At 37.1% G+C, this 19,057-nt stretch overlaps 1 protein-coding gene across 1 annotated transcript in view; it reads left to right on the top strand.

The window, feature by feature from the left end:
- LOC306861987 (unconventional myosin-VIIa-like) overlaps positions 1-9,967 on the top strand; it is a gene marked incomplete at its 5' end in the record, with an annotated part of 33,585 nt that extends 23,618 nt beyond the window's left edge. The window contains 9 exons of the mRNA XM_079404549.1: positions 25-130; positions 4,564-4,677; positions 4,887-4,974; positions 5,060-5,166; positions 5,252-5,437; positions 5,531-5,647; positions 6,866-6,949; positions 8,785-8,904; positions 9,073-9,967. Coding sequence (XP_079260675.1) covers positions 25-130; positions 4,564-4,677; positions 4,887-4,974; positions 5,060-5,166; positions 5,252-5,437; positions 5,531-5,647; positions 6,866-6,949; positions 8,785-8,904; positions 9,073-9,165 — 1,015 coding nt within the window. The 3' untranslated portion in view covers positions 9,166-9,967. The remainder of the gene's footprint in view (positions 1-24; positions 131-4,563; positions 4,678-4,886; positions 4,975-5,059; positions 5,167-5,251; positions 5,438-5,530; positions 5,648-6,865; positions 6,950-8,784; positions 8,905-9,072) is intronic.
- Positions 9,968-19,057: the final 9,090 nt, after the last annotated feature.

Below are 19,057 nucleotides of genomic sequence, written 5' to 3'. Positions count from 1 at the left end.
ACATTTTTTTTTTCTCACGGACAGAAATGGATCCAGAAAATATCCTCCTCACCTTGTAGAAGTGGAGGCCATTCAACACAAAACTACCCAGATCTTTCACAAAGTGTACTTCCCTGACGACACTGATGAGGTGAGAGTTTTCATGTTAACTCCAGGCGTGCGTCTGTTACCTGTAGTGTACGTTGTATCCAGCCTCCTGTGAGTGTAATATTCTCTTTCTCTCTCTTGCCCGGCTGTGTTTGTTTATGCATGAGGAAGCGGCGAGAACGCCCTGTTGAGCTCTGACCTCATTTGCATCCTCAATTAAGCACAGAGTTATGTGGTGCTTTTGGAGAAAATGGCAGAAGAGAGATGAAGTGTGAATAGACTCAAGACTCCAGAGATTAATTTCCTTTTTGGTTTAAATATAGCTGAAATATAGCCCTTTTTGGATATAAAATAATGCATACAAATGGGGTAAACATGGAATGCAACTGAAAATGCAATATAACATTCACCAAATACATAGTCTAGCTATATACAGGTCCTTTTCAAAAAATTAGCATATTGTGATAAAGTTCATTATTTTCTGTAATGTACTGATAAACATTAGACTTTCATATATTTTAGATTCATTACAACACAACTGAAGTAGTTCAAGCCTTTTATTGTTTTAATATTGATGATTTTGGCATACAGCTCATGAAAACCCAAAATTCCTATCTCAAAAAATTAGCATATTTCATCCGACCAATAAAAGAAAAGTGTTTTTAATACAAAAAAAGTCAACCTTCAAATAATTATGTTCAGTTATGCACTCAATACTTGGTCGGGAATCCTTTTGCAGAAATGACTGCTTCAATGCGGCGTGGCATGGAGGCAATCAGCCTGTGGCACTGCTGAGGTGTTATGGAGGCCCAGGATGCTTCGATAGCGGCCTTAAGCTCATCCAGAGTGTTGGGTCTTGCGTCTCTCAACTTTCTCTTCACAATATCCCACAGATTCTCTATGGGGTTAAGGTCAGGAGAGTTGGCAGGCCAATTGAGCACAGTAATACCATGGTCAGTAAACCATTTACCAGTGGTTTTGGTACTGTGAGCAGGTGCCAGGTCGTGCTGAAAAATGAAATCTTCATCTCCATAAAGCTTTTCAGCAGATGGAAGCATGAAGTGCTCCAAAATCTCCTGATAGCTAGCTGCATTGACCCTGCCCTTGATAAAACACAGTGGACCAACACCAGCATCACTGACTGTGGGTACTTGACACTGGACTTCAGGCATTTTGGCATTTCCCTCTCCCCAGTCTTCCTCCAGACTCTGGCACCTTGATTTCCGAATGACATGCAAAATTTGCTTTCATCCGAAAAAAGTACTTTGGACCACTGAGCAACAGTCCAGTGCTGCTTCTCTGTAGCCCAGGTCAGGCGGTTCTGCCGCTGTTTCTGGTTCAAAAGTGGCTTGACCTGGGGAATGCGGCACCTGTAGCCCATTTCCTGCACACGCCTGTACACGGTGGCTCTGGATGTTTCTACTCCAGACTCAGTCCACTGCTTCCGCAGGTCCCCCAAGCTCTGGAATCGGTCCTTCTCCACAATCTTCCTCAGGGTCCGGTCACCTCTTCTCGTTGTGCTGCGTTTTCTGCCACACTTTTTCCTTCCCACAGACTTCCCACTGAGGTGCCTTGATACAGCACTCTGGGAACAGCCTATTCGTTCAGAAATTTCTTTCTGTGTCTTACCCTCTTGCTTGAGGGTGTCAATGATGGCCTTCTGGACAGCAGTCAGGTCGGCAGTCTTACCCATGATTGCGGTTTTGAGTAATGAACCAGGCTGGGAGTTTTTAAAAGCCTCAGGAATCTTTTGCAGGTGTTTAGAGTTAATTAGTTGATTCAGATGATTAGGTTAATAGCTCGTTTAGAGAACCTTTTCATGATATGCTAATTTTTTGAGATAGGTATTTTGGGTTTTCATGAGCTGTATGCCAAAATCATCAATATTAAAACAATAAAAGGCTTGAACTACTTCAGTTGTGTTGTAATGAATCTAAAATATATGAAAGTCTAATGTTTATCAGTACATTACAGAAAATAATGAACTTTATCACAATATGCTAATTTTTTTAAAAGGACCTGTATATATATAAATCAATGAATTGTAGATGACAATAAATTGAAAAGAACAGTGCAATATTAGTGTAATATTCTGAAAGTATATAACAAGTTTTTAACTGTTTACTATATAACATTAAGTATATATATATATATATATATATATATATATATATATATATATATATATACTGTATATATGTGTGTGTGTATATGTATATATATATATATATATATATATTTATATAGTAAAACTTTATATATATATATATATAAACTAATATAACTTTCAAGTGCTGCTTGAAAGTTTGTGAACCCTTTAGAATTTTCTATATTTCTGCACAAATATGGCCCAAAGCATAATCAGATTTTCGCACAAGTCCTGAAAGTAGACTAAGAGAATCCAGTCAACCAAATGAGACAAAAATATTTTCTTTGATCCAATATTGCATATCTGTGAGTGGCAAAAGTATGTGAATCTCTTGGATTAGCAGTTAATTTAAACGTCAAATTAGAGTCCATCCGTGCAGAAGTGTTTTCAGTCAGTCAATCAATGACTATCAAATGTCAGTACATGACCTGTTTTATTCAAACAACAGGGATCTATCAAAGTCTGATCATGTTTGTAGAAGTGAATCATGTCACAAACAAGGATAATTACTGAGGACCTCGGAAAAAGAGTTGATATTGCTCATCAGGCTAGAAAAGGTTACAAAACCATCTCTAAAGGGTTTGGACTCCACAAATCCACAGTCAGACAGATTGTGTACAAATGGAGGAAATTCAAGACCACTGTTACCTTCCCGGTCGACCAACAAAGATCACTCCAAAGCTGAACGTGTCGTGTAATAGTATGCGAGGTTGCAAACTTTCCCAGGGTAGCTTCTAAACAACTAAAGGCCTTTCTCACATTGGCTAATGTTAATGTTCATGAGCTCACCATCAGGAGAACACTGAGCAACCATGATGTGCATGGCAGAGTTGCAAGAAGTAAGCCACTATTCTCCAAAAAGAAAATCGCTTGCTAAAGATCATGTGGACAAGCCATAGGACTTTTGGAGAAAGGTTTAATGGATGGATGAAACCAAAATAGAACTTACTGGTTTAAATGAGAAGCTATTTTGTTGGGAGAAAAGAACACATTGCATTCCATCTTAAGAATCTTATCCCATCTGTGAAACATTGTGGTGGTAGTATCATGGCTTGGGCCTGTTTTGCTGCGTCTTGTCCAGGATAGCCTGCCATCATTGATGGAACAATGACTTCTGAATTATACCAGCAAATTCTAAAGGAAAATGTCAGGACATCTGTTTAGGAACAGAGTCTCAAGAGAACGTGGGTCATGCAGCAAGACAACAACCCTAAGCACACAAGTCATTCTACCAAAGAATGGTTAAAGCAGAACAGAGTTAATGTTTTGGAATGGCTGAGTCAAAGTCCAGACCTTAATCCAATTAAAATGTTGTGGAATGACCTAAGCAAGCAGTTCATAGGAGGAAACTCACCAACATCACAGAGTTTAAGTGGTTCTGCACTAAGGAATGGGCTAAAACTCCTGCATGTTATTGTGCAGGACTGATCAGCATTTACAAGAAGCTTTACCTTCAGTCACTGCAGCAAAAGTGGGTCACACCAGATACCGAAAGCAAACATTCACATACTTTTGCAACACACAGATATGTAACACTGGATCATTTTTCTTAATAAATAAATGACAAAGAAAATATTTTTCTCTCGCTTGTTTGATTGGGTTCTCTTTGTTTACTTTCAGGACTTATATGAAAATCTGATGATGTAGTAGGTCATATTTATGCAGAAATATAGAAAATTCTAAAGGGTTCACAAACTTTCAAGCAGCACTGTATTATATTATATAATTTTTCGCCCCAGAATTTAATTTGATCCTGTCCAAGGTATATAAAAAGCAAATATATTCAAAGATCATTTGTTTGTTTAATTCATATTGTTAAATTGTTATGGCAATATAATTTATAAAGAAAACACTTGAAGTTGAAGCATTTATTTTATTTTGGTATCAATGATAGTTTTGTTTATATTTTGAATTAGATTTTTAAATGTTCTGTATTCACTTTATTTTTAGTCATTTTGTTTTTGTTTTATATGCCTATATAGTAATTCATTTCTATTTATTAATTTTACTTTATTTAGTTTTTATTATTTTAGTACTTAATCTAAACTAAAACTAAAAATGAGAAATGTTGCCTTTGCAACTAGCTGTAATAAAATAAGTGAGTTTTTTTTTACATTTTAATTTATTTTAATAATATAAATTTTTGTTCAAGTAATGAAAATGTTGTTTTACTTGATTTACACAAGTGGTCTCAGGCTTTTTGCCCCCTACATTCTATACATGCTAAAATGAAGTCCCCCCCCCCCATAACTAGCAACAGATTGGCATCTGATAGTGTCTTTTTTTTCAAATACCCCTTATTTTATTTATTTTGTATTTCTTAATAGGCTTTTGAAGTTGAATCGAGCACAAAAGCCAAAGATTTCTGTCTGAACATCGCTGGCAGAATGATGCTCCAGTCTTCTGAAGGCTTCAGCTTGTTTGTCAAAATTTCTGACAAGGTGAGGCTACAGAGCTGTCAAATGTCTGTTCAGATGAGATGAAGGTGTTCTCTGTGAGTTTATGACACACTAAATAACTGAAGAGGTGATTTTTACATTACAGTCTTCTCTGGGACTACATGTCCTGTAGTCAGCAGTTATTTGTCAGTGTGTGTATTTTAATGTAAGACGTCTTATTTGATGTGTCAGTATTGTGTTAAACATTTCAGGTGATCAGTGTGCCAGAAGGAGATTTCTTCTTTGACTTTGTTCGACATCTGACAGACTGGATCAAAAAAGCCAGAGCTGTGAAAGATGGTGATTACGTGTGGATTGTTCATTAAAATGGTCAATATATTGAGTGTAAACATGCAAGTTGTTAATGCTTCTGTTGGTTGTGTAGGCACAGTGCCTTCACTGACCTACCAAGTGTTTTTCATGAAGAAACTGTGGACCAACACCATTCCAGGCAAAGATCCCATGGCCGACTCCATTTTTCATTACTTCCAGGTGGAAAATCTCTCTTTGTACTCAATCTGTGAATTGAAGCTCCCTTTTTAAACTCTTTGTGTGATGCTCTGTCTACTTTCTTCAGGAGCTCCCAAAGTATCTGCGTGGCTACCACAAGTGCACTCTTGAGGAGGCGTTCCAGCTGGCCGCGCTCATTTACAGAGTGAGGTTCGAGGAGGACAAATCACAGTTTTATAACTTCACCAAGATGCTGAAGGAGCTGGTTCCTCAGGATATGATGCATCAGCTTTCGCCCGACGACTGGAAACGGGTAAATGAGCAACACTAGTCCTGCTTCTTACATTCATTCATGAGAAATTAATGCAATGAGTGTGTGTGTCTTTGTTCTTTGTTTCTTCTACAGCCTGTCATTACATACTTCAACAATCATGCAGGGAAATCTCGAGAGGAGGCAAAACAGATGTTTCTGGAAATCATTTACAAGTGGCCTACTTTTGGATCTGCATTTTTTGAAGTCAAGGCAAGCTTGTCAAAATATGATACAATATTGAATTACTTAGGGTGTATTCACACCTGTCTTGTTTGGTTCGACTGAATCAAACTCAAGTTCGTTTCCCCTCTTGGTGCGGATCTTTTGGGCAGGTGTGAATACAGCAATCGCACTCGGGTGCGGACCAAACAACCGCACCCGAGACCCAGCTGAAGAGGTGGTCTGGGTCTGCTTCCAAATGAACTCTGGTATGGTTCATTTAAGGTGTGAATATGACCCAACCTCGATCTGACTCGATCTGATTGCAGAAATCACGCTCCGAAATAGACAGCTTGCACATGTAGTGCTGTTTTTTGCATTTCAATCACTTGTTTTCAAACCACAAATGCTTAAGAGTTTTTGTTTTGGATTTGAATTATTTCGTTTTGTAGTCATTTAAAGCTTTCTATAGATACATTCATCATGTATGTAAGTAAAATATTTGCTGAGTTTCGGTTCATTTATGTGAAGTGCTTCTGCTCAAGACCGAGATGGCAAGCACATCCAGTTTGTTTATTTTATTTTACAAAACGTTGTTGATATTGTGAGTGCACACAAATAAAAATAGACCCTTTACAGTTCCGAACGGTGCATTATTCTTACCTTTATGAGCAAAAATGACACCGTATATAATTTGCTTCCATTGATGTCCTGAATCGCGCTTCCACTCTCCGCACAAACGATTGGATATGCGCCTAATAGCACACATTTATCTAGGTTAAATGTTTAAACTAATATTGTGATATGCTTTATGTATTTTATATTTATAGATTTTATTACAATATCGGTATGACATTGTCTCATATGATGCTCATAAGTTTATTCATATTGCGTTAGTATCTGATAACACCAAATCAGTAAAAGAAATCGGTAAAAATTGCACTACGAAAGAACTCCACGATTAGCCTGTTTTTGCACTTCCTTTTTTCCCTGCTTGAGAATTTCTGTCCAATGAATGGATGACCTTAGCACACGTGTGGTTTTGATTACAATTTCTGGCTCACAAAGGGAAGTGTGAAAGCGAACCGCACCAAAAAAAAAAAAATCAACATTGCATCAGACTTTCCTGGTGTGAATACACCCTAAATTACATATTTCTAAAATAAATAAATGCTGTGTAAACAAAATGTCCTCAGTTCAAGAATTTGACATTTTCGGCTTTGTAAATTGAAGTGATGTGGTTTGATGATTTTTGATTTTCTCCCACAGCAATCTTCAGATCCAAATTTCCCAGAAGTCCTCTTGATAGCGATCAACAAGCATGGTGTTACTCTCATTGACCCAAAAACAAAGGTAGGTTTACACACTGGCCAGAACAATGCAATGTATGTAAATGGAAGTTTTAACATATTGTAATTTTAGCCTAAACTGCAAATTTTATTATGTGAGCTACTGATCAAGTTTGGGCTTGGCAAGATTTTCTTATGTTTTTGAAAGACGTCACTTGTCCTCTCCAAGGTGCATTTGTTTGATCAAAAATACAGTAAAATCTGTAATATTGTGAAATATTAATAAAACTTAAAATAACTGATTTCTGTTTAAATACATTTTAAAATTAAATTTATTCCGGTGATGGCAAAGCTGAATCCCCGTTAAACATATCTGTGGTTTATCACACAGTTCAGTTTCTCTAGCCACACCCAGGCCTGATTATTGCCACACCTGTTCGCAATCAACAAATCACTTAAATAGGACCTGCCTGGCAAAGTGAAGTAGACCAAAAGATCCTCAAAAGCTACACATCATGTTGAGATCCAAAGAAATTCAGGAACAAATGAAAAAGAAAGTAATTGAGATCTATCAGTCTGGAAAAGGTTATAAAGCCATTTCTAAAGCTTTGGGACTCCAGCGAGCCACAGTGAGAGCCATTATCCACAAATGGAGAAAACATGGAACAGTAGTGAACCTTCCCAGGAGTGGCCGGCCGACCAAAATTACCCCAAGAGCGCAGCGACGACTCATCCAAGTGGTCACAAAAGACCCCACAACAACATCTAAAGAACTGCAGGCCTCACTTGCCTCAGTTAAGGTCAGTGTTCATGACTCCACCATAAGAAAGAGACTGGGCAAAAATGGCCTGCATGGCAGAGTTCCAAGACGAAAACCGCTGCTGAGCAAAAAGAACAAAGGCTCATCTCAGTTTTGCCAGAAAACATCTTGATGATCCCCAAGACTTTTGGGAAAATACTCTGTGGACTGACGAGACAAAAGTTGAACTTTTTGGAAGGTGTGTGTCCCATTACATCTGGCGTAAAAGTAACACAGCATTTCAGAAAAAGAACATCATACCAACAGTAAAATATGGTGATGGTAGTGTGATGGTCTGGGGCTGTTTTGCTGCTTCAGGACCTGGAAGACTTGCTGTGATAAATGGAACCATGAATTCAGCTGTCTACCAAAAAATCCTGAAGGACAATGTCCGGCCATCTGTTCGTGACCTCAAGCTGAAGCGAACTTGAGTTCTGCAGCAGGACAATGATCCAAAACACACCAGCAAATCCACCTCTGAATGGCTGAAGAAAAACTAAATGAAGACTTTGGAGTGGCCTAGTCAAAGTCCTGACCTGAATCCTATTGAGATGCTGTGGCATGACCTTAAAAAGGTGGTTCATGCTCGAAAACCCTCCAATGTGGCTGAATTACAACAATTCTGCCAAGATGAGTGGGCCAAAATTCCTCCACAGCGCTGTAACGGACTCATTGCAAGTTATCGCAAATGCTTGATTGCAGTTGTTGCTGCTAAGGGTGGCCCAACCAGTTATTAGGTTTAGGGGCAAGCACTTTTTCACACAGGGCCATGTGGGTTTGGATTTTGTTTTCCCTTCATAATAAAAACACGTCATTCAAAAACTGCATGTTGTGTTTACTTGTGTTATCTTTGATTAATATTTAAATTTGTTTTATCTGAAACATTAAAGTGTGACAAACATGCAAAAAAATAAAAAATCAGGAAGGGGGCCAACACTTTTTCACACCACTGTATTTAAATGCTGATGTTACACTTACGTTGTAGTAAGACTAAAGCAAAGTAGCCAATTGATGTCCTTTTTGAGTCCAATTTTTTTATTAGATCCTTATTTAATAATCTTTAAATAATGTTTGAATGGCATTTACTCGTCTCTCTGCAGGACATATTGGGCACACACCCATTCACCAAAATCTCTAACTGGAGTAGTGGACATACCTATTTCCACATTACCATTGGTAACCTGGTTAGAGGGAGCAAACTGCTGTGTGAGACTTCACTGGTGAGTCCCACCTTTACATAAAATACTGTGGTGGTACCATAGTACAGTGATGTGATCAGATGGTAATACCATGGTGCTTTGGTGACAGAAATGCACCGGCTATTCCTTTATAAAAGGTTCTTAACTGTGCGGCTTACTTTATCAACTGCCTTTATTTACTATTCTCAGGGATACAAGATGGATGATCTTCTCACGTCCTACATCAGTCAGATGTTGACGACCATGACCAAGCAGCGCAGTTCACGTGTAAATAACAAGTAACATGAAAGGCTTGTAATAGTGCACTGTTTATTTATAAGCACAGAGACTCAGTTCTCACTATATCCTAGATTCATAATTTTGATACATGAAGACAAACCGAATCTGCTTCTAGTGTTGTTACTTTTTTCATACTGGAGCCTTAATTGTAAATTGTGAGTTTAATTTATTTTCTTTTAATGTCAATGAAGTACATGTTTAATTGACAGTCAAAAAAACTTGTTGCCTTTGTTTTAGGCCCTCGTATGGTTTTACTCTGATACCAAATTGAAAGTCTATTAAGTCATGATTTCAGCTAATTTGTGAATGATTTGCACATCTCATTTTGCCAATTAAATGCATTATAAGGATTTAGAATTCTGTTGCAGAATTTGGTTTTGCCCTTTAGCTTAAAGATTCTCCTCCTGGTCATAACATCCTGGTCATTTTTTTTACCTCTAGGTGGCTACTTATTGAAATGATTGGTACATTAATGTTTGTGACGACAAAATTTAATTCAGTCTAAAAAGATATTCTTATATATTTCTCAATAGTATTTCTTAATTAACTTTGTAAATGCTTGACCGGGTGATGCATATTAAAATGTATTTTAGAAATTAAAAGATCAGTTATGTGACTACAATCATTATAATTTCTACACAAGATAATTAGGATAAATCTTTAGGCATTATCTAATTTTATAGTACTTTTTTTTTTTTTTTAGAATGTATGTATTTGTAGTTTGTAATTCTGGTCATTCCAGTTTTCTTGTGTTGGAAGCTGCTGTTTATAAATAAAACAATAATATGAGATGCTTGGTTATTTTAATGAGATTCATGACAAATTTGTTATAATCATTGATCAATGATTTATGATCATATGACCAATTATATGACAATTAGATCCTTTGAATGCAACACATGTGATATGAACCCCTTTATTTAGTTATAAAATAGGTTTAGTTACGAAATACTTCATTTTTTGAGTCAGTGTTATTTTAATATTGTTTAAATATTATTATAGTATTCATTTATTTTTTACATTTTTTGTTTTAGTAATTTTGTGTTTTTGTCATTGTTTTTGTGTTTATTTTTATTTATTTAATTGTTTATGTTTTAATTTGAGTAATTTTAATGCTTCAGCTTCAACTTATTTTCAGTAAGTTGCCATGGCAACATTTCCTTCTTTTTTTTAGGTAATATTTATATTTTTATTTAGCTTTATTTCAGTTAATGAAAATGATTTGTAATAGGCTTACTTAACACTATTGGTAGTTTGTGTAAAATATTGAAGTTTCTTGCAAAACTCAATATAAAACAATACGCTCTCACCAGAATTTAATCAGACACAAGATTTATTAAAGTAATTAAAAAACAAGATTGTAATAGTCAAATTATGCAAATAATGATTAAAAAAACAAACATGAGTTTAAAAACTGAAAACTTGAAGAAAGACCCTCCAATAACCAACAAATGATTACACAATCAAAAATTAGAACGAGACAAAAAGTACAAAATATTAGTACAAAAATTATTTATGACTTGTTGGATTCTATTAAGCTCCTGTCTGGGAGTAATGATTCAGCCTAAACCATGACATGGATTTTAAATACCACTTAAGATGAAACATAAAACCAATGGATCCACTAATATTTCAGTGAAGGAAACATCAGTTTCATCGACATGACAAATATTTCCATTCATGCTTGAAATGGAAACCTTTACAGTAGCATTGATAAAACCTGCGGCACGTGAAAGGCAATAACTCAAATGACAATATAAAGTCTGAGGTGCAAGATTACACACTAGAATTTAGCATTTGTATCCCATCGCATCACAAAACAGCTCACTTATCTGTCATTTTGTGACCAAACACTTACAATTTATATAATGTAAGGGTGATTTCAGTGTACCACATGGTTTATACTGGCTGAACTGAACATCAGTTAGAGATTTTTTTAATATAAGGGATTAAATATGAACCAACACACTACATCAGGCACTTCAAAGAGCTGGTTCCTGCTTGTCAGAGTCACTCATGTTGGACAAAGACCACACATCATTCACCTCTGTTCATGGGAATGTGAAACATGATCAGCATAATGGTCTTGTAGATTCAGATTACAGGAACAGTTCACCCAAAAATGAAAATCTACTCACACTGAGCCCATCCCAAATTTAGCATTGCATCACTCGCTCACTGATAGATCCTCTGCAGTGAATGGGTGCCATCAAAATGAGACTCCAAACAGCTGATTAAGCATCACATTAATGGACAAGTAACACACACGACTACAGTCCATCAATTATTGTCTGGTGAAGTGAAAAGCTGCATATTTGAAAGACACAAATCCATAATTTCAATTTAAAACCACTGCTTTCAGCTAAAAATCCATAATATTACTTCATCCAGTGAAAAAGTCGTCTTCTCTGAATCAGGAGAGAAATATGCATAGATTAAGTACTATTTACAAGTCAAAACAGTTGTTCTGAACAAATATGTCAGTGGATTTTGATGTGAGAGGTCATTTTGTCCGGTTCAAAGTTAAAACACCTTTAATGATGGACTTGTTTCTTACAAACACGCATCTTTTCACTTTACAAAATGTTTATTGATGGATTTGAGTCGTCTGGATTATTTGTGGATTATTGTGATGTTTTTATCATCTGTATGGACTCATTCTGACGGCACCCATTCACTGCAGAGGATCTATTGGTGAGCTAGTGAGGTAATTCTGATTAAAGTTTACATTAACATCTTGGATGGCCTGAGGGTGATTACATTTACAGCCATTTTAAATTTTTTGGGTGAACTATTCATTTAATTATTCATTTATTTTGTGGTTTAAAAGATAAAATGCCTCTTACCTGTCCTGACCTGTATGTAGGACCCATTTTCAAGTACTTAACTGCTGTCCACACTAAGAGCCAACTCACGCTCCCTCCACCTGCAAACACATGACCATTGACAGCCTACATTGTGTCTTCTGTATAGAGTACAGAGTGATTTTAGACTGCAGCTAGATGTTCACTGTCACAGTCAGATGTGGTCAATTCTGTGCTTAGACTCACCAGTGAAACACAAAGATAATCACGACAAGAATAAGGGAAGTGATGTCGGTAAGGCTCCACATAAGCCTGTATTCATCCAGGGTCTGTGACAGAGAGGAAAGCCACAAGAAAAAACTGCAAAAACAGGATGAAAAAATCCCTGAGAACTGTAGATGTGTGTCATTTACCATTAGAAAGAGCGGTCTTTGCAGGTTCTTGAGGATGTGAACAGCATTAGTGGCGACAGAATGAGCCCCTGCACACCAAGCAAGAGAATACAGCCACGGCTCGCTGATCACGTACAGGTTGGTGCTGATGTTAGCAGCAGCGTATTTTCTGTAATCAATAAAAATCGGACACTTCGTCACAATACATTATTTATACATATACAGGTCCTTCTCAAAAAATTAGCATATTGTGATAAAGTTCATTATTTTCTGTAATGTACTGATAAACATTAGACTTTCATATATTTTAGATTCATTACAACACAACTGAAGTAGTTCAAGCCTTTTATTGTTTTAATATTGATGATTTTGGCATACAGCTCATGAAAACCCAAAATTCCTATCTCAAAAAATTAGCATATCATGAAAAGGTTCTCTAAACGAGCTATTAACCTAATCATCTGAATCAACTAATTAACTCTAAACACCTGCAAAAGATTCCTGAGGCTTTTAAAAACTCCCAGCCTGGTTCATTACTCAAAACCGCAATCATGGGTAAGACTGCCGACCTGACTGCTGTCCAGAAGGCCATCATTGACACCCTCAAGCAAGAGGGTAAGACACAGAAAGAAATTTCTGAACGAATAGGCTGTTCCCAGAGTGCTGTATCAAGGCACCTCAGTGGGAAGGAAAAAGTGTGGCAGAAAACGCAGCACAACGAGAAGAGGTGACCGGACCCTGAGGAAGATTGTGGAGAAGGACCGATTCCAGACCTTGGGGGACCTGCGGAAGCAGTGGACTGAGTCTGGAGTAGAAACATCCAGAGCCACCGTGTACAGGCGTGTGCAGGAAATGGGCTACAGGTGCCGCATTCCCCAGGTCAAGCCACTTTTGAACCAGAAACAGCGGCAGAAGCGCCTGACCTGGGCTACAGAGAAGCAGCACTGGACTGTTGCTCAGTGGTTCAAAGTACTTTTTTCGGATGAAAGCAAATTTTGCATGTCATTCGGAAATCAAGGTGCCAGAGTCTGGAGGAAGACCGGAGAGAGGGAAATGCCAAAATGCCTGAAGTCCAGTGTCAAGTACCCACAGTCAGTGATGCTGGTGTTGGTCCACTGTGTTTTATCAAGGGCAGGGTCAATGCAGCTAGCTATCAGGAGATTTTGGAGCACTTCATGCTTCCATCTGCTGAAAAGCTTTATGGAGATGAAGATTTCATTTTTCAGCACGACCTGGCACCTGCTCACAGTGCCAAAACCACTGGTAAATGGTTTACTGACCATGGTATTACTGTGCTCAATTGGCCTGCCAACTCTCCTGACCTGAACCCCATAGAGAATCTGTGGGATATTGTGAAGAGAAAGTTGAGAGACGCAAGACCCAACACTCTGGATGAGCTTAAGGCCGCTATCGAAGCATCCTGGGCCTCCATAACACCTCAGCAGTGCCACAGGCTGATTGCCTCCATGCCACGCCGCATTGAAGCAGTCATTTCTGCAAAAGGATTCCCGACCAAGTATTGAGAGCATAACTGAACATAATTATTTGAAGGTTGACTTTTTTTTTGTATTAAAAACACTTTTCTTTTATTGGTCGGATAAAATATGCTAATTTTTTGAGATAGGAATTTTGGGTTTTCATGAGCTGTATGCCAAAATCATCAATATTAAAACAAAAGGCTTGAACTACTTCAGTTGTGTGTAATGAATCTAAAATATATGAAAGTCTGTTTATCAGTACATTACAGAAAATAATGAACTTTATCACAATATGCTAATTTTTTGAGAAGGACCTGTATTAAAGATATTTAACGCAATTAAAGGCCATCCCACTCACAACCGCTGCTTCTGTCACTTTTTCTCTTGACAAACAGTGCATTTATTCAGTCGCAGAACGTCTTTACGAACACATCAAACCGGAGGCGTTTCAGACGCGCGCTCTAACTTCACTTCAGCGGCAGGCGCGAGACAAACGAGCGTGGAAACTGTACTGTGCTCGTAGCGCGTGATTTTCGCACAAAGGGGCCAGCGCGCGCTGTAGCCTCCTTTCAAATCAATGCGCGAAATAAACTAGTGTCTGCAATGTCGTGGTCAGTTAAGTCTTGAAGTTACCAAAAAGGCGATTAAAGCTGCCTTAAAACTGTGCGTGCATGTAATATATTTTATATGAGTCACATTTAAGAACATGTCTCTGAAATGGTTTTCAAAACTGTCCTGGAGCAGCCCGAGCCCTGCACTGTCACCCTCAGCTCACTAATAGAGACTTCAAGACCTGAAGTGGGTTAGAAAAGGTAAAATGAGTTGAGAGAAAATATGATGCATCCGCGTCATGTTCAGCAGCGACAGCTCTTAAAGAAATAGCCAAAATAACTTAATCACCAGCTGCTGTGATGTCTATTAATCAGAGGACAGAGGAAAAAATTACTTTTATAGGTTTAAGGATTCATTTAGAATTTAGTGTTTCATCATTTCAATTTCTGCTGAAGGGCACGGGTAAATATTATAATGGGTTTATGTGAAGATTGTTTTAAGTTCACTTAAATTAGAAGCTATTTTATAAAGTCTAGTAAATTTTTAAATTGATAGCTCTCAATTATACTGTAATGGCTATAGTCAATGGTTAAATATTGGATGGATTTATTTGATCATTACGATAGCTTTATTACGCATCAGCTTCTGTTAAATGTAAATAAATTTGCATAACAAGAGGGGCCGCTTTGCACTTTCCTAGCCACGTACATTTCTGACTGGTTGTTTACTATTTTCGATGAAAACTGCAGATAACTACTGATATACAGGTCCTTCTCAAAAAATTAGCATATTGTGATAAAGTTAATTATTTTCTGTAATGTACTGATAAACATTAGACTTTCATATATTTTAGATTCATTACAACACAACTGAAGTAGTTCAAGCCCTTTATTGTTTTAATATTGATGATTTTGGCATACAGCTCATGGAAAACCCAAAATTCCTATCTCAAAAAATTAGCATATTTCATCCGACCAATAAAAGAATGGCCATTATGTTCATTTATGCTCTCAATACTTGGTCGGGAATCCTTTTGCAGAAATGACTGCTTCAATGCGGCGTGGCATGGAGGCAATCAGCCTGTGGCACTGCTGAGGTGTTATGGAGGCCCAGGATGCTTCGATAGCGGCCTTAAGCTCATCCAGAGTGTTGGGTCTTGCGTCTCTCAACTTTCTCTTCACAATATCCCACAGATTCTCTATGGGGTTCAGGTCAGGAGAGTTGGCAGGCCAATTGAGCACAGTAATACCATGGTCAGTAAACCATTTACCAGTGGTTTTGGCACTGTGAGCAGGTGCCAGGTCGTGCTGAAAAATTAAATCTTCATCTTCATAAAGCTTTTCAGCAGATGGAAGCATGAAGTGCTCCAAAATCTCCTGATAGCTAGCTGCATTGACCCTGCCCTTGATAAAACACAGTGGACCAACACCAGCATCACTGACTGTGGGTACTTGACACTGGACTTCAGGCATTTTGGCATTTCCCTCTCCCCAGTCTTCCTCCAGACTCTGGCACCTTGATTTCCGAATGACATGCAAAATTTGCTTTCATCCGAAAAAAGTACTTTGGACCACTGAGCAACAGTCCAGTGCTGCTTCTCTGTAGCCCAGGTCAGGCGCTTCTGCCGCTGTTTCTGGTTCAAAAGTGGCTTGACCTGGGGAATGCGGCACCTGTAGCCCATTTCCTGCACACGCCTGTACACGGTGGCTCTGGATGTTTCTACTCCAGACTCAGTCCACTGCTTCCGCAGGTCCCCCAAGGTCTGGAATCGGTCCTTCTCCACAATCTTCCTCAGGGTCCGGTCACCTCTTCTCGTTGTGCTGCGTTTTCTGCCACACTTTTTCCTTCCCACAGACTTCCCACGGAGGTGCCTTGATACAGCACTCTGGGAACAGCCTATTCGTTCAGAAATTTCTTTCTGTGTCTTACCCTCTTGCTTGAGGGTGTCAATGATGGCCTTCTGGACAGCAGTCAGGTCGGCAGTCTTACCCATGATTGCGGTTTTGAGTAATGAACCAGGCTGGGAGTTTTTAAAAGCCTCAGGAATCTTTTGCAGGTGTTTAGAGTTAATTAGTTGATTCAGATGATTAGGTTAATAGCTCGTTTAGAGAACCTTTTCATGATATGCTAATTTTTTGAGATAGGAATTTTGGGTTTTCATGAGCTGTATGCCAAAATCATCAATATTAAAACAATAAAAGGCTTGAACTACTTCAGTTGTGTTGTAATGAATCTAAAATATATGAAAGTCTAATGTTTATCAGTACATTACAGAAAATAATGAACTTTATCACAATATGCTAATTTTTTGAGAAGGACCTGTATATGATGCATGGAGACACATTTTTAATAAACTGATAAATCAATATGAATTATAAATTTAGCAATGTGTGGATTTTTAATAAACAAATACATTGGTCTATTATAAGTAAATCGAATGCAACGTAAGTATAAGTCAAAAATAAAAATAGAAACTCCTGATAACAATTATTTGCACATCCTGTAAGTCACTGTCAAATGCGAAAAGCTACTGATTGGGTTAGAAACTGTCTGCAGAGTTAAATGTAGTTCACTGTCGTTGGCAAGAACTATATCGTCCATCCTGTTGGGCAGTAATCCAAGGTACCACTATCTAATCTAAACAAGAAGTTTTTAGAATCAGAGAGCGTGCCTTCCAGAACTTTCCTTTATTTGACACTTTCAAACTCAAGTTTTCCTTCCAAGCGAAGAAGAAGGAAGAAAATACAAGAAGATAGGCTACAGTTCATAACGCACAATCCCCAGCTAATTCATACCCATCTCTCCACATGTAGTGATAGCTGCAGCCCGGAGACCTGCAAGTGGGAGGAGCTTACGCCAAGAACAGCAAGTAGGAGGAGTTTGAGAACAGCAAGTGGGAGGTGCTTATGCTGCAAGTAGACAGGATTTCATGGTAGTTTAGAATGACATAAATATAACACATTTTCATAGTTTAAACTGAAATTCATAGTTTTGTCATTGTGTTTGTCCAATTTCACTGTTAACAATAAAATTATGTCTTATTCTTAGTTTTGTCATTATTATTTGTATTCAATACCATTCACTGTCAAAATTGAAATCATGTCTTTACACCTTTTACCATGCTTCGTGATGGTGTCATTTTAAGTCCTTTAACTGTAGTAATTTAAGCATATTTCTGGTTATTACATTTTGCTTCTACAATTCTTCTACAGTAGCCTTTTAAGGAACATTAAAGTGAGATGCAATTGCGCTTTGGAGGTAAATGTGTGATACATAAAGAAAATGTTGAGTACTGTTAAGAAAATGTAGTTACCATTTGCCTGTACTGCACATTTTTATTTTTCATATTTTTTTTAAATCAAATCACAACACATGACAGACTAATGTTCTTCAGAACATGTTACACAAATCATTGTATTAATCTGAAATCTCAGGGTGGGTAAATTATTTTATTTCTGATGACTCAAATTATGTACAATTATTCATTCAGCACAATAGACTTGCATGCAGTGGACACTGCACAATCCAGGATGCATTGCTTCTGAGTAAATTCCACGGAGCTCGCCTCGCTTGCCCTTCCTAACATAACCTGGTGGGTACACAAGAAGCACAATGAGCATTAGGGTTAAACCGAATTTAAAACATTCTCCCCATGCCATCCAAGATATGCATGACTTTATTCTCTTGTTGAACATGTACAAACATTTCAAGAATAATTTCTCAGCTCTGTAGGTCTATGCTATGCAAGTTAATGGTGTCCAGAAATTTTAAGTGACGACATTAGGCCAAGAAAATTAGTCTTTATTACTATTTTTATATGAAGTATTCCTTTTAAAAACCTCTAGATAAAATGATAGTTTATTCACCATTAATTTACAAAAAAACTGATTATTGATTATTATTAGTATTAAATAAAAAAAGGTTATTTAAACTATGTTTTAAATATATTACATTGTGGATTAGGAGGTTAGGAGATGTGTTCTAATACTTTTGAAAATGTACCTTATTATTTAGAAAATTACACTGTAAAAAGTGAACAGTTGGATCAACTTAAAAAAAATACTTCAATTGGTAACATCTAATAAAAAAAAAATCAACTTAATTTATTACCTTTATTTGTAATAAGTTAAGTTGAAAAAAAACAAGCATTTTTTTAGGTGTTACCAATTGAAGTATTTAAAAAAAAGTTGATCCAACTGTTCACTTTTTACAGTGTATCTATCATAGACTGTATAAAAACAGCTATCTATTTACAAACGTTTAAGACATTTACACTTTATAAATCAATGCAGTCCAAAATGTAAAAAAAAAAAATTACGGTAACACTTTCTATGAAGCCCATATTTATAATACATTATAAGGGTATTCTTAAGGCATTATAATGAATGCATAATGCACTATAAACAACCTTATAATATGTTATATTGTCAATTTTAATACATTATAATGCTTACACATTTGTACATATAATTTTTAAGATTATGATTATTTATAACACAATGAACACCATATTAAATCTACTTTTACACTGATAATGGACTATATATCTTGACATTATTTAAGATCTGCACAGTATCTTACTACAGTACATCTTGTAAGTGGTCAGGTGTGAAGTGTTATTTGTTCCCTGTGAGGCTAATATTAATTTTTATGTGAGCTAGTTAATAAT

This window comes from Barbus barbus (genome assembly GCF_936440315.1).
Source record: "Barbus barbus genome assembly, chromosome: 43".
Classification (NCBI taxonomy): Eukaryota; Metazoa; Chordata; class Actinopteri; order Cypriniformes; family Cyprinidae; genus Barbus; species Barbus barbus.
This window is presented reverse-complemented; position numbering and strand designations above follow the sequence as displayed.